Source organism: Peromyscus eremicus, chromosome 2 (genome assembly GCF_949786415.1).
Source record: "Peromyscus eremicus chromosome 2, PerEre_H2_v1, whole genome shotgun sequence".
Classification (NCBI taxonomy): Eukaryota; Metazoa; Chordata; class Mammalia; order Rodentia; family Cricetidae; genus Peromyscus; species Peromyscus eremicus.
Genome location: NC_081417.1, coordinates 164,203,407 through 164,217,228, shown reverse-complemented (window position 1 = coordinate 164,217,228; position 13,822 = coordinate 164,203,407). Strand labels below are relative to the sequence as shown.

The 13,822-nt window shown below is 44.0% G+C and overlaps 1 protein-coding gene across 18 annotated transcripts in view; it reads right to left on the bottom strand.

Annotated features, from left to right (window-relative positions):
* The window catches only part of Cfap74 (cilia and flagella associated protein 74), a 64,243-nt gene extending 50,706 nt beyond the window's left edge, over positions 1 to 13,537 (bottom strand). For 5 of the 18 annotated variants that reach the window (XR_009377736.1, XM_059255514.1, XM_059255515.1 and 2 more), the window contains exons 1-7: positions 13,112 to 13,524; positions 6,947 to 7,032; positions 5,273 to 5,357; positions 4,992 to 5,135; positions 3,814 to 3,912; positions 3,225 to 3,329; positions 84 to 257 (exon numbers count right to left, since the gene is read on the bottom strand). Coding sequence is in view for 14 of the 18 variants with exons in the window: in XM_059255514.1 (XP_059111497.1) it covers positions 84 to 257; positions 3,225 to 3,329; positions 3,814 to 3,912; positions 4,992 to 5,135; positions 5,273 to 5,357; positions 6,947 to 7,013 (674 nt within the window). In the remaining 4 variants the exon portion in view is untranslated. Of the gene's footprint in view, positions 1 to 83; positions 258 to 3,224; positions 3,330 to 3,813; positions 3,913 to 4,991; positions 5,136 to 5,272; positions 5,358 to 6,946; positions 7,033 to 13,111 lie in introns of all 18 variants that reach the window. The other 13 variants (XM_059255512.1, XM_059255513.1, XM_059255518.1 and 10 more) reach the window with 8 other exon arrangements.
* Between the last annotated feature and the right edge of the window lie 285 nt (positions 13,538 to 13,822).

The following is a 13,822-nucleotide window of genomic DNA, read 5'->3' as shown; positions in this document are numbered from 1 at the left end:
CACAGATGCAAAGAGCTGGATCTAGAAAGACTTGATGTAGAACATGAAGGAACTGGCAAAGGCCAGGTCTGGGTGGCACTTACCGGGCCCTCAGCAGACGGTTCCTCTCTACCTTCTCCAAGGTTTCTTTCTCCTTTTGAAGCTGCTGGGCTGCGTGTATCTCAAGGGACCTCTGCCTAGCTTCTGCTTCTTCTTCATTACGCTTCCGGACATCCTCAAATAGCCCCTTCTGGATCTCAATGTGCCACATGGCATTCCTTACAAAAATAAACCATTTGTTGTTTGTGGTTGCTAAGGGTTTGAAGACCTGGTGTCACTCCTCTATGAAGCATCTATCTGGGGATCTGGGGCAATCCTGGTACTTTATTTTGACAAATACTCTAGGCAGATATTAGACACCACTGATGAGGAGTTAGCAGCCTTCTCTAAGGCTTCCCCTTGGTCCAGAGACTGAGGTCCCACTCCTGGTCTCCAAACTTAGGAAAATTGCCATCACATCAAATCTAGCCTGAGCTAGCATCTGGCCACAGGGACAGCATCTGACCCTGAGTGAGTGGGTCAGCTCACTGTAGTGACTCCCTTGTCTGGCCTGAAGAAAACATCTAGAAAATGTCTTCTGATGGGGTCATTGGAACTACCAAGAACCACCCCGAGTCTTCAAACACTCTTGGGAAGAGGCTCAGAGAATGGTAGCAGCCACCCCTGCCCAGGGTATATCTGGATAATGAAGGATCTGTCTGACTCTGGTCTTTGATGACTCTGTCATCAACTGTCAGTAAGTACTACATCTGTGGTGGCTACAATGTACACAGCACTCCTCAGGTTCCCAGCACAAGTCTAGGAGGTTTGCAGCTCATCTTTGTTTGGGATGAGTAGCAGGAAGGCAAATACAGAACTGTCTTTCCCAGGATGTGGGAACCTATGCATCCATGCACCTCTGCAGTGAGTCAAGTATGGTTTCTGGCCATCATGGCTGACACATCTAGACATATGCTACAGAATTCTGAGCATAGCTACATAAGAGCATCTCCTGGGGCCTTACTCTGCCTGGAGGATGGCTTTGCTAGAAGTTCTGCCCAGAGGACCCTGCCAGACCAGAACTAATGACAGAAGGTGCATGACTCACCATACAACATCGGGAAGAAGTATTTCAGCTCAAACTTGGCATATCTGACAGCAAGGCAAATATCTCAAATCTGTCCTCTATAGCTCTAGGTTTTTAATAAATGTGCTAACTTGCATTAAGAAAATTTCCTTCCATTCTTATTTTGTTAGAATATTTTTTAACAAATCATGACTACAGAGTTGAGTCCAATCTTTCTCCTCAATCAATTCCATGGCAGTTACAGGAAATCTGGACTAAGAGTTGAAATACTAGAAGTCCCTCAATGTTGGGTGGAAGAAAGGGACCGCATATCTGGAGAGAACATGCTATAGAAATTTTGTCTTGAGTAGGGAACATTCCTTTCATTATAGCTCTAATAACATTCAAAGTCATTATGGTCCTGTGAAATGTGTTAGGGAGACAGGTGAGAAACATTGCCTTTAGAAATGGGCTCTGTATTGATGGAGTCCTGAGGGGCAGAGACCAGGTAGCCAAGCTTGTCAGGGAGCAAAAGTGGTCTCAGTTGGGTTGGAGATTTAGCTCAGTGATAGAGCTCTTGCCTAGCAAGCGCAAGGCCCTGGGTTCGGTCCTCAGCTCCATTAAAAAAAAAAAAAAAAAAAGGTGGGCTCAGTGTATCTCAATGTAGATAGGACACAAGACTTTGGGGCAGTGGTCCCAGATCTCAGATACCACATAAATAGATAGGAATGCCACCAGAGACCTTAATTTGAATCACCACTATGGTTTAAAGAAAAGGGACGTTGTTGGCATTGGAGATAAGAGAAGATGCCATAGCCATTTTTGAATTACCTCTATAAGTTTGACATTGTTTTAAAGTGAAAAACAATTTAAGAAGTAAACAGATGCTTATAGCAGCTCAATACGGGCAGAGCCTCCAAGGGTCTTGCCTGCCATGGTTTCGGAACCACAGACACTAGCTAGCCAAGTGTCGATCAAGAACAGTATACATATTGACTTTCTCAGCCATAGATGGACTGACTTGTCCTCAGCTGCACATCTCTCCACATTTTATGTGTGTGTTCAGTCTTGTGTGTGTGGCTTGAATTGTAGCAATTATAGTAGGTTCAAGTCAGGGACTGGCTTAAGGCTCAGGAGTCCACTGTGGGAGAGGGGAAGAAGTTTGGTCTGACTGTGGTATGTAGCCAAGAGTCAGCAGCTGTTACACTTACAGTCAGGGTTTCTGACAATGTTCTAGTCCTCTGTGTGTCTTCAGTCTGGAAAGTTTTCCAACTTCATTTGCTGTCATATAATAGCAGAGCCTTGCTCTGGACCAGAGTTGGGCAGTAGCCCAGTGGTTCACTGAACTGTATATGTTGGGAGCTCTTGCTGGTGTTAACAGTGAGCTGTTACATCCCAAAAGAAACCCTTTCTTTGTGGACTTGCTAGAGGCAGTTCTAGTTTGCATCCCCCTGTGGATGTTTCTATAAAAGAAGAGAATACTTTTATCCCCCAATGTTAGGGATCAAATTAGGGCTTTATGTATGCCATTCAAATGATCTACCACTGAGCCCCAGCCCAAGAGGTATAGGAAATAAGAAAAAAAGGGGGGGCTGGAGAGATGGCTCAGAGGTTAAGAGCACCAACTGCTCTTCCAGAGGTCCTGAGTTCAATTCCCAGCACCCACATGGTGGCTCACAACCATCTCTAATGAGATTTGGCGCCCTCTTCTGTATACGTAATAAATAAATCTTAAAAAAAAAAAAATTTAAAAAAAAAAAAAAAGAAAAAAAGGGGAAGAAACTGATTATACAGTTACTAAAATTATAAATAAAACTGAGGAAAATGAAGAAAAAACCTTCATGTGGAGAGCTTTCCTTTCAGCTGTGTCAACACGCCACCCTTTATTTCCTAAGCATCTAGAAAGTGAAAAGCAAATTACTCTTCATACTCAAATCAGGAATTGTCCCACAAGCTGCTCCGATATCTGTGTCCCATGAACTAGCCAGATGCTAACTTATGAAGCCCACCTTCCAGGCTCTTGCAAAAACTTTTTTTTTTTTTTTTTTTGGAGCTGAGGATCGAACCCAGGGCCTTGCACTTGCTAGGCAAGCGCTCTACCACTGAGCTAAATTCCCAACCCCCTCTTGCAAAAACTTACTCGCTGTCCTTCAGCATAGCTGTGATTTTGGACTGCAGATCTTTCTCATTCTCCAGCTCTGTGTGAAGGCGTCTGGATGCAGCCTGGAGACGGCCCATAGCAGCCCTGGAACATATCAATAGAATACAGAAAGGGCCATTCATGTAGTCAGATGCCAACATTAAGTATCTTCCTCAATCATTCTCTGCCTTATACTTTCGAGACAGGCTTTGTCACTGAATCTAAAACTCAGATTCAGCTAAACTGGCTAGCCAACAAGAGCTCCAGATCCTTCAGTGTTGGGATTATAGGTGTGTGCTCACTGCTATGGTGGCTGGGGATCAAATTCAGGTCCTCATTCTTGTGTAGTAAGTATTTCACCAACTGAGCCAGCTCCTAGACTGACATTTCTTCTTTGTGTTATGATGTCTGTTTGCCACCCTGGAGAGATGCTGTCTGCCTCTTAACTATCTGAACATAGCAGGTACTTAAGACTTATTTTTGTTGAATGAATGAATGAATGAATGAATAAACCTCTATGTATGATACTATCTTGGCTATCATGGTAACACTTGGCTGTCTGACCTCCTTGCCCACAAGGATGACCTACATGTTGTTGGCTTCTCTCTCTGTGGCGATCTCAGCTGCCAAGCTCTCCTGCTGTTTGGTGAGGAGGTCCATCCTCTGATGACAGACACGCAGCTCCCCTCTAGAACATTAAAATAAGAATTGCCATAATGTTTTCCTAAAGTTCTAGCCTCAGAAGGGGCCAGTGGGGTAGAGAAGGGGGAAGGTCTAAGGTGAAGGCCAAGGACTAGGAATACTTTGTCTTTCTAGGTGTCTCTCTGGCGCTATCATGTCACATGAGTAGGGTGTTCCCTGAAAACCCTGCCCAAGGAGCCAGCTGTGTAAACTCCTCCAAAGGTGATATGCCTAGGAAGCCAAGGGAAACGCAGTTAACGGAGTATGTGTACGCTCAGGCCCCTGAAGAGCACACAGCTGCAAATGGCTGCAGCTCCTCATCGGCACGCTGTAACACAGACCCAGGCAGTTCCCTGTGTAAGCCTGGATAAAATGCTCACTCCTGTTATGTGACTTTCACCTCAGCTAGAAATAACAGAATAAAATCTAAAGCATGAGTTCTAACGGACACTCAGAGGATGTCAGGACAGCTGCAGCATGAAGAGCATGATGTTGGTATTGAGTAAGACCTATACCCACAGGTGGTGTTACATGCTAAGATCATGCAGAAAGATGCTTTTGTTTTTCAGAGACTCTAAAATAGAAGTAGTATCATGATCCTGAAATTTACTTTCAAATGATTCAGCTAAAGAATCATAGCTATGACACACATGTTGATACATATTCAGTGGGAAAAGCTAAACACAGTAATCTAGTGGTGGCATACAGCAAACAGTTTCCAATTTTTCTGTATGTTGGAGAAACACACTCAGTATTTCCACTGAATATGCTGGCAGACCAAATGCCGTTGAGGCCAAGACCAGAAGTAGGAGGCTATTCACTAAGGCCTCAGTCACACCTGAAACACGCAGAAATGAGATGGTCATGGAGAACCTGGCAGGACCTAAAAGCACCCTTAATTCCCTGGGATCTTGTCTAGATTGAGGGAGGGGAAAAGGAGGTGGAGCCCTGGGCACCACATCTCTTCAGGGTTGTGAGGTTGCTCCTTGTAAAGACTCCGGCAGGAAGCTAAAGGCAGGACCTCCTACATGGACACTACAACCAGAAGGAGTGGCTAGGCCATGGGTCCTTGGCATGTGAGCTCACCGAGTCTTCTGAATAAAAAGGTCCTTCTCCTCGTGCAGCTTGTCCAGGAGGTTCAAGCTTTTCCGAAGGTGAAACGCCTGGACTCTGTCTTTGGTGGTCGCCTTCTTTGTTTTCTCAGCAGTCACTTCCTCTTCTTTTGCTGGACTTGAAAAAAAAAGATAACACTTGCTTCACACACAAACCATAGCACTCAGCACTACCTGAGGATGCTCTCCACCCAGCATCTCCACAGCCACTGAACTACATTCCAAAAGAAGGAAGGCTGCCACTCAAGGAATTACCAGCAGCATCCTAGGCGAACGGTGTCCTCAAATCCCAGAAGAAATGGTTCCATCTCAAACTCTGGATCCTCCAACTGGATTCTTTCTAGAAATCAAGGAAACAGTCAAAACAAAACAACACAAAGCCAAACTGTAGTCAGAGTGTGGTGGCTCATTCCTATAATCCCAGCACAGGAAAAGAAAAAGGAGGAAAAGCAGGAATTCCAGGTCAGGTCTAGGAAGTTAGAGGCAATCCTTGTCTCAAAATATAAAACAAAAATATTTTCAGAGGATAAAGAAAAATATTTTTAAAAAAGAAAAATAAAAAGTCCGGCGGAGGTGGTGCACACCTTTAATCCCAGCACTTGGGAGGCAGAGGCAGGCGGATCTCTGTGAGTTCAAGGCCAGCCTGGTCTACAGAGTGAGTTCCAGGACAGGTTCCAAAGCTACACAGAGAAACTCTGTCTCGAAACCACTACCCCCATCTCCCCCCACAAAATGTAGAATTCTCAAAAAATCTGAAGGCCATCTAAGTGGCTTAGTGTGTAAGGCACCTACTTGCCAAGCCTGATGTGATCTGAGTTCACTCTCCAGAGCCCACATGGTTGAAGGAGAGGACTTCTGGCAAGTTGTCCTCTGACCTCCACACACCCATGGCATGCACACACAGAAGCAAATAAATGTACATTTTTTAATTTTTAACTTTTTTATGTTTGTTTGCTTGCATGTATGAATGTGCCTGCAGAGGCCAGAAGATGGCGCTAGGTTCTCAGGAATTGGAGTTAACAGACATACGTGAGCGGCTAGAATCTAGGTACTGAGAACTGAACCTGGGTCCTCTGCAACATCAGTAAATACTCTTAACCATTCAGACATCTTTACAATCCCTATTTTAAAAAAATCATTATTATTATTTTAGAATTATGGTTCTGAGAACATCACTGTAGACTTTCAAAAAAACAGAAGCTAGGCAGTGGTGGTGCACGTCTTTAATCCCAGCACTTGGGAGGCAGAGCCAGGCGGATCTCTGTGAGTGAGATCCAGGACAACACAGAGAAACCCTGTCTCGAAAAACAAAAACAAAAAAAGAAAGAAAGAAAAAGAAAAAAAAACATAGAGAACTATGGGTTTATCTCTGCATCATCAAAATACGTCTGTAAAAATTACTAAAAGAATGTGTAAAAGGCTGGAGCCTACCACCACAAGGAGGATGGAAGAGGGAAGACCAGTGAGAGGACCACACAAACCCAAGAGGAAGAAAGGTCAGGGACAGGGTGGAGCAGGGACAGGGTCCGCACAGACCCAGAAAACAGGGCCATGGGATCAAGTCTGTAGGCTAGGAGGGACACAAAATCAAGGATATCTCAGAAAAGTTTGGATCATTAGAAATTTTTTTTAAAAATTCTAAAATATTCCAGAAAAACGAAAAATAGGTCACATTCAAAGGATTAAAATTAAAAATGGCGTCAATTTATTAATGGTGACTTGGAAAATAGAATAATATGGATTACCACATTCAGATTCTCAGCCATTATTTATTATTTGTCAACTAAAGACAAGAGCAGAACTTCCTGTTTGAGAAATAAACAATTTAGTAGATGCACTTTCTGTACTTTCCCTGGAATAAAGGGCAATCAAGAAGCACACTGTCTTCTATGCTGCAACTGGTCTGATTTTGGAAAAGGCCTCTGTTACCATCGTCTATGGCAGGGAGGCTGTCCACCAGGTCCTCATCGGAAAACAGGGTAGTAGGTTCTTCCATACTGGGAGACAGAAATTAACTGCAAAAAATTATTATAAAATAGGTATCAACAATATTATAGATTTTAAAATCCTTAACATTTATAAGAACTAAGAGTGCAGTGATATACACCTGTGGTTTCACTATTTAAGAAGTGAGGAAAGGCCGGGCGGTGGTGGCGCATGCCTTTAATCCCAGCACTCGGGAGGCAGAGCCAGGCGGATCTCTGTGAGTTCGAGGCCAGCCTGGTCTCCAAAGCGAGTTCCAGGAAAGGCGCAAAGCTACACAGAGAAACCCTGTCTCGAAAAACCAAAAAAAAAAAAACAAAACAAAACAAAAAAAAGAAGTGAGGAAAGAAGATGTTTGAGACCAGCAGTTGCTACATAACAAGACTCAAAAATACAAAAGGTAATAATTTTCCTTATACAAACACATTAAGGAAATATATAAGCTACAGACTAAAAAATATTTATAGCAGAGATATTTGACAAAAGTCTGTATCTAGAATATAGAGGTCCTAAATATCAAGACAAAACTGCAATTTTAAAAGGTCAAAAAAGTTATAATTCATGTTGCAAAAAAGATAAGGAAGTGATGAGTAGACCTGTCTGTTCACACATGTACTTAACACGCATGATTTGGTATGATAGGATGGCTCAGCAGGTAAGGGCTTGCCGCCAAGCCCGACAACCTTAGTTTAATTCCTAGCACCCACTTGGTAGGAGACAACTGACCACACACGTGCTGTGTCACATACACACATATACAACATTTTCAAAATGTACTAAAAATTTAAAAATGGAACAAATGACCCAATTTCTTTAACAAATAGACATCAGAGTAAGAAGAAAAGTCAAAAGACCTTGAGGGACAAGTCAGCCACCTGTCCTATGAATACTGTGTGGCTCCTGACTCAAGCAGACAACCCTAAATGAAATTTTTGAGATAATTCCTGAAAATTAGCAACAGGTATTGGATTTTATTTAAAAAATGACTCTTTTGTTGGAGTTGATCTGATTTTATGGGCTGGCTAAATGTACAGAGGTACATCCTAAGGCTTTCCAAGAGGGATGGGAGTATGCCTGGCTGTTTTTACAATGTGTTAGCCCAAATAGGAACACTGTACACAGCACTAATATGCTGTGATTGGAATCTAAGGTTCATATTATCCTTCCCCTATTTGTTTTAATTTTTCCAAGATTTATTATTTATTATTATTATTGGTGGTGGTGGTGGTGGTGGTGGTGGTGGTGGCGGCGGCGGCGGTGGTGGTGGTGGTGGTGGTGGTGGTGGTGTGTGAACTCGAAGATGCCTGCAAAGGCCAGAAGAAGGTTTCAGATCTCCTGGAACTAGAGTTACAGGTGGTTGTAAATGACCCAATATTGGCACCGGGAATTAAACTTCAGTTCTCTGCAAGAGCCACAAATGCCCTTAACAGTTCAACCATCTCCCCAGCCTCTTTATTTTTATGATTATGGAATTTTTCTATAAGAAAAAAATTGCAAAAAGAATAAAATATAAACAGACTCAGGTTTAGCCACTGGAGACTTCCTATAGTCAATAAGTCAATTTTAGAGTCACTGAACTGCATCCAAGTCTCAGCAGGGCTGTGCACATGTGTGGGTACATATGTGCATACAACTCAGAAAAACAAATCAGAAACTTGCCCAGTGCATTTTAAAATATAAGTAGAAGAACAAAGGACAATAGTGTTGAAGGAGCATAAGGGAGGTGTGTCCTACCAATGTTAAGACTTATTATGAAGTTATAAAATTAGAACAGTGCATGGCAAACAGAAACAGACCTGTAGAATAGGATAAGGAGTCTAGAAATTTGTTGCTAAAGATTGATACCACTTAGTACAAAATCTGATTGCTCACCAGCAAGCAGGACTGGGTGTTTTTCAGTGGGCATGTTGAGAAGCTGGACCCTTTCCTGGAAAATCATCTCCATGTGGATTAAAAGCTCATATGTGAAAAGTGAAACCACTGCAGTGGCAGTGGCCAAGGGGGAGTCATGACCTCAAGGTTTCTAAATAAGGCACCAAAGACATTAGCCATGAGAGAAAATGCTGATAGAGTCACCTATATTTGAATTTAACACTTCTGATCAGATGACATCCTAAGGAGACTCAGAGAAAAGCTATGGGGTAGAAAATATAACAATCCACAACTTAAAAGGTTTACCATCAAGACCATGAAAAGGACCTACTGAGTTTATGCAGAATACACTCCCCAGAAGAAACACAGGCAAAAGCTTTATTATCAGGAGCTTTATAATAAGAGATATTCAGCCAATACATGAGGCAGCCATATATCCAGTTCATCAGCATACCCGGCTGTACATCTGTTCTTCTAGTGTTATCAATAGAGTCCTCTTTTGGGTGATAAACTACCTCATGATCATAAATTAAGAAAAGTAGTTCAGCCGGGCAGTGGTGGCGCACGCCTTTAATCCCAGCACTCGGGAGGCAGAGCCAGGCGGATCTCTGTGAGTTCGAGGCCAGCCTGGGCTACCAAGTGAGTTCCAGGACAGGCGCAAAGCTATACAGAGAAACCCTGTCTCAAAAAACCAAAAAAAAAAAAAAAAAAAAAAAAAAAAAAAAAAAAAAAAAAAAAAAGAAAAGTAGTTCAACATCATCTGTAACAAGGGAACTGCAAAGTTACAGTGAGCTATCATTACACAGTCATCAAACTTGGGAGCATAAAGATCTAGCAGGTGCTGGTAAGGACATGAAACAGTGAGAAGGCTGATATGTCAACAGTGAAATGGGAGGTGGAGCTTTGGCATTAGACATTAGGAGCTAGGCATCATACAGGAAAAAAAAGAACAAACCCTTTGCTTTCCCCACTTTTAAAAAAAAATAAATTACTATATACTTGTTAGCTAAAAACAGCACAAATTCATCTCATTATTCTAGAGCAGCAGTTCTCAACCTGTGAGTCTCGACCCCCTTAGGGGTTGCATATCAGATATCTACATTAAAATTTATTAACAGTAGCAAAGTTATAGTTATGAATTAGCAATGAAATAATTTTATGGTTGGGGGTGTCTTAGGGTTTCTGTTGCTGTGAAAAGACACCATGACCACAGTAACTCTTATAAAGGAAACATTTAATTGTGGTGGCTTGCTTACAATTCGGAGGTTCAGTTAGTCCTTTATCATCATCATGGTGGAACAAGGAGGCATGCAGGCAGACATGGTGCTGGAGCTGAGTACGCCACATCTTGCAGGCACAGGAAGTGAACTGTCTCACTGAGTGTGGCTTGAGCATATATGAGACCTCAAAGCCTGCCTCCACAGTGACACACTTCCTCCAACAAGGCCACACTTCCCATTAGTGCCACTCCCTTAGGGGGCCGTTTTCTTTCAAATCATCACAGGGGGTCACCACGACATGAAGAATTGTATTGAAGAGTTGAGACCCATGCTCTAGAGGCCAGGCAACTGAGGCTCAGTGATCTAAGGCCATGGTGTCAACAGGTGTGAGTGGAGTCAGCTTGACACAACCACGGCCATCTTTTTTTTTTTTTTTTTTTTTTTGGTTTTTCGAGACAGGGTTTCTCTGTGTAGCTTTGCGCCTTTCCTGGAACTCACTTGGTAGCCCAGGCGGCCTGGAACTCACAGAGATCCACCTGGCTCTGCCTCCCGAGTGCTGGGATTAAAGGCGTGCGCCACCACCGCCCGGCTTTTTCTTTTTTTTTTAAGATTTTTTTATTTATCATGTATATAGTGTTCTGCCTGCATGTTTGCCTGCACTCCAGAAGAGGGCACCAGATCTCATTACAGATGGTTGTGAGCCACCATGTGGTTGCTGGAATTGAACTCAGGACCTCTGGAAGAGCAGTCAGTGTTCCTAACCACTGAGCCATCTCTCATCACTGTCATCTTAAGTCAAAATTATCATGATGTCCTCCAATTAGCCCTAGCTGTTTTTTCTCAGCAAATCATAAATAGATAAAATCATTAGAGTATTATGTGGGACTTTACAGCAGATTCTGGCTTCAGAGATCTCCCTGACTCTGCAATTTATTGTCTCCTTTTTTTGTGGCAGCACCTCGTTATAGCCTTGAATTCACAATCCTCCTGTCTCAGCCTCCTGAAACCTGGAATTATAATAGTATGTTGTCATATCCAGTTTTGATATTATCTTAAGATAAACAGGCATATTTCAGAAAGAATGGGTTTGTTTTTGTTCTAGTCCACAAATACGCTCCTCTTTTTGCCCCAAAATTTTTGCTCCAGGTTGCAAGTTTCCATCTTGCCTGCTGGCATTCAGGCCCACACTTGTAAGCTCCTCCTGTCCCTAACCCCCAACCCCGATAGTAAACTGCACTTGGTATAACCCTAGGTTGCCTTTCTCTTCTTTCCGCCTCACAGCACTTTGAGGCCAGTCCTTATAAATCAGAACGAGGTTGTTCTGGAGCAGCAGGGCCGTGTTGTAGATGAACGGTCTTGTTAAATAAGAAACACAGAGCCAATGCAGAGATGATCCTTCTAGGAAGCCAGAGAGTGTATCTATTTTCTTGCCTTTTCACTGTCTGTCTACAGCCACCTTCACTCATTGGCACCCAGTCCTCATTCTAACATGTTCAGGGCTGCAGTGTCAGCAGAGTCACCCATGCTAGATAGAGCCTTTGACGTTCTCTCTCCTGCCTCCCTCTCCCACTTACATGACCTTTTAGTGTAACTGCGTTCATTGGGCCCACTGAGATGACCCAGGATGATTCTTTCATCTCAAAGGCAGCTTGATGAACTACCTCAGTTCCTCTGATTCATAGGACATCATGTTTTTACTGGTTCAGAGGATTGGGACATTGGGTGTCTCTGGAGACACTGTGTTGCCTACCTTACCTTCTGAAGCAATAGGCTTTCTTCTGAAAGGGACACCTTCTCCTTAGAGAAGACTGCAGAAACTGTCACTTCTCACATTAGTTTTCCAGGGTTGCCATAACAAAACACCCCGATCTGTATGCTTTACATCACAAAAATATATTCTGTTAGTCTTGAAGCCAGAAATTCATGTTTGTCTTTAAGACAGGGCTCCAGGCTAAGTGGTGGTGGCCCATGCCTTTGATCCCTGCACTGGAGAGGCAGAGGCAGGTGGATCTCTGAGTTCCAGGACAGCCAGGGATACACAGAGAAACCCTGCCTTGAAAAGCCAACCAACCAATCAACAGAAACTACTGTTCAAGAGTAAATTTCTTTCTTTCTTTCTTTCTTTTTTTTTTTTTGTGGTTTTTCGAGACAGGGTTTCTCTGTAGCTTTTGGAGTCTGTCCTGGACTAGCTCTGTAGACCAGGCTGGCCTCGAACTCACAGAGATCCACCTGCCTCTGCTTCCCGAGTGCTGGGATTAAAGGCGTGCGCCACCACCGCCCGGCTCAAGAGTAAATTTCTAATCTAAATATAAGCAAAGATGAATTGAGGATCACAGGTCTGTGCATAGTTAACCAGGAGAGGCACTGTGCTGTGGGTAGAGGTGAGATTCTATTTATTGGCTTGGCCGGGCTTTTGATATTTGCTTGACAGTCAGTTCTCACACTGCACACAAGAAATTAGGCATCATTTGTATGAAGAGAATATCCACGAGTGAGTACCTGAGCAGTCCAACTCATTACCTAGCTCAGTACCAGTACCTGGCCTACAGTAGACATTCAGGGAGTATTTTGCTAAACATCTTTACTCGCATAAAGAAATTATTTTATGGGAAACCAAGCTAAGGAGGCCTATCCACTTCCAACGAAGGGTTCTTTATGGATGTGAATTTTTGTTGTTGTTGTTGATTTTTTCGAGACAAGGTTTCTTTGTGTAGCCTTGGCTGTTCTGGAACTCTCTTTGTAGACCAGGCTGGCCTCGAACTTACAGAGCTCCTCCTGTCTCTGTCTCCTGAGTGCTGTGATTAAAGGCGTGCGCCACGACTGCCCAGCTTGGATGTGAATCTTACTCGCATCTCTCAAAGACTGGTGCCTGGTCCTCTCCAGCAAGGTTTGACTCTGCCTCTTCATAAACTGTGGTAACCACGTGGCTCACAACCATGCGGCCACACAGAGAAGCCAGCCACCCATGTCCAGCACATCCTCAGGGCAGCCTCCGGCAGAACGCATCATCAGTACCCACCTCTCTGGCCAGTCCAGGAACGTCCCTCAGCGGTGAGACTTCAGCAAAGGTCCCCCAGGAATGGACTGTTGCCCAAACCCCTCAGGAACGGCTCCTCCGTAGTGGTTCCTCAGCAACAGCCCCTAAAGAATGGTCCCTGAAGACGGCCCCTTAGCAATAGCCCCTCCCAAAAGACCCCTAGGCAGTGGTCCCGCAGAAGGGTCCCTCCACCCCGAAACAGCTCCTCGCCGACTTCCTCAGCAGTGGCCCCGGAGAAACAGTTTCTTGGCACCAGGCCCTCAGAAATGTCCCCCTTAACGATGTCCCCTTAACGGCCGACTGCCTCTCGTCCACCGTGGATCTGAGGCTGCGTAGTTTGGGCCCGCAGCTCCATGGCAACGGAAGGCTGCGTTGGCAGGCAGGGCGGAGCTTGCTCCAAAAGAGCCGGCGCGCAGGCGTAGTGCAGCTGTGCTGGCTGTTCTGAAGGCTGAGTCGAAACTGACGGTTGCCCAGACAATTAATTCTCCTGGAGACTGGGGCAAGTACTTGATGACTTGGCTAAAGCCAGTTGCAGCTTGGGTCAGCTTCTACCTTAAAAATAAAGGAACGTTTACATGAAAGTTGGAATCTCCTGCGTCTCTTTTAAAAAATGAAAGACTGGCACGGCATGCTTGGCTGCTTTGGATCTGAATTCCGACTCTCCTAGGTCCTGTGCAGACAGCGTCCTGCCCT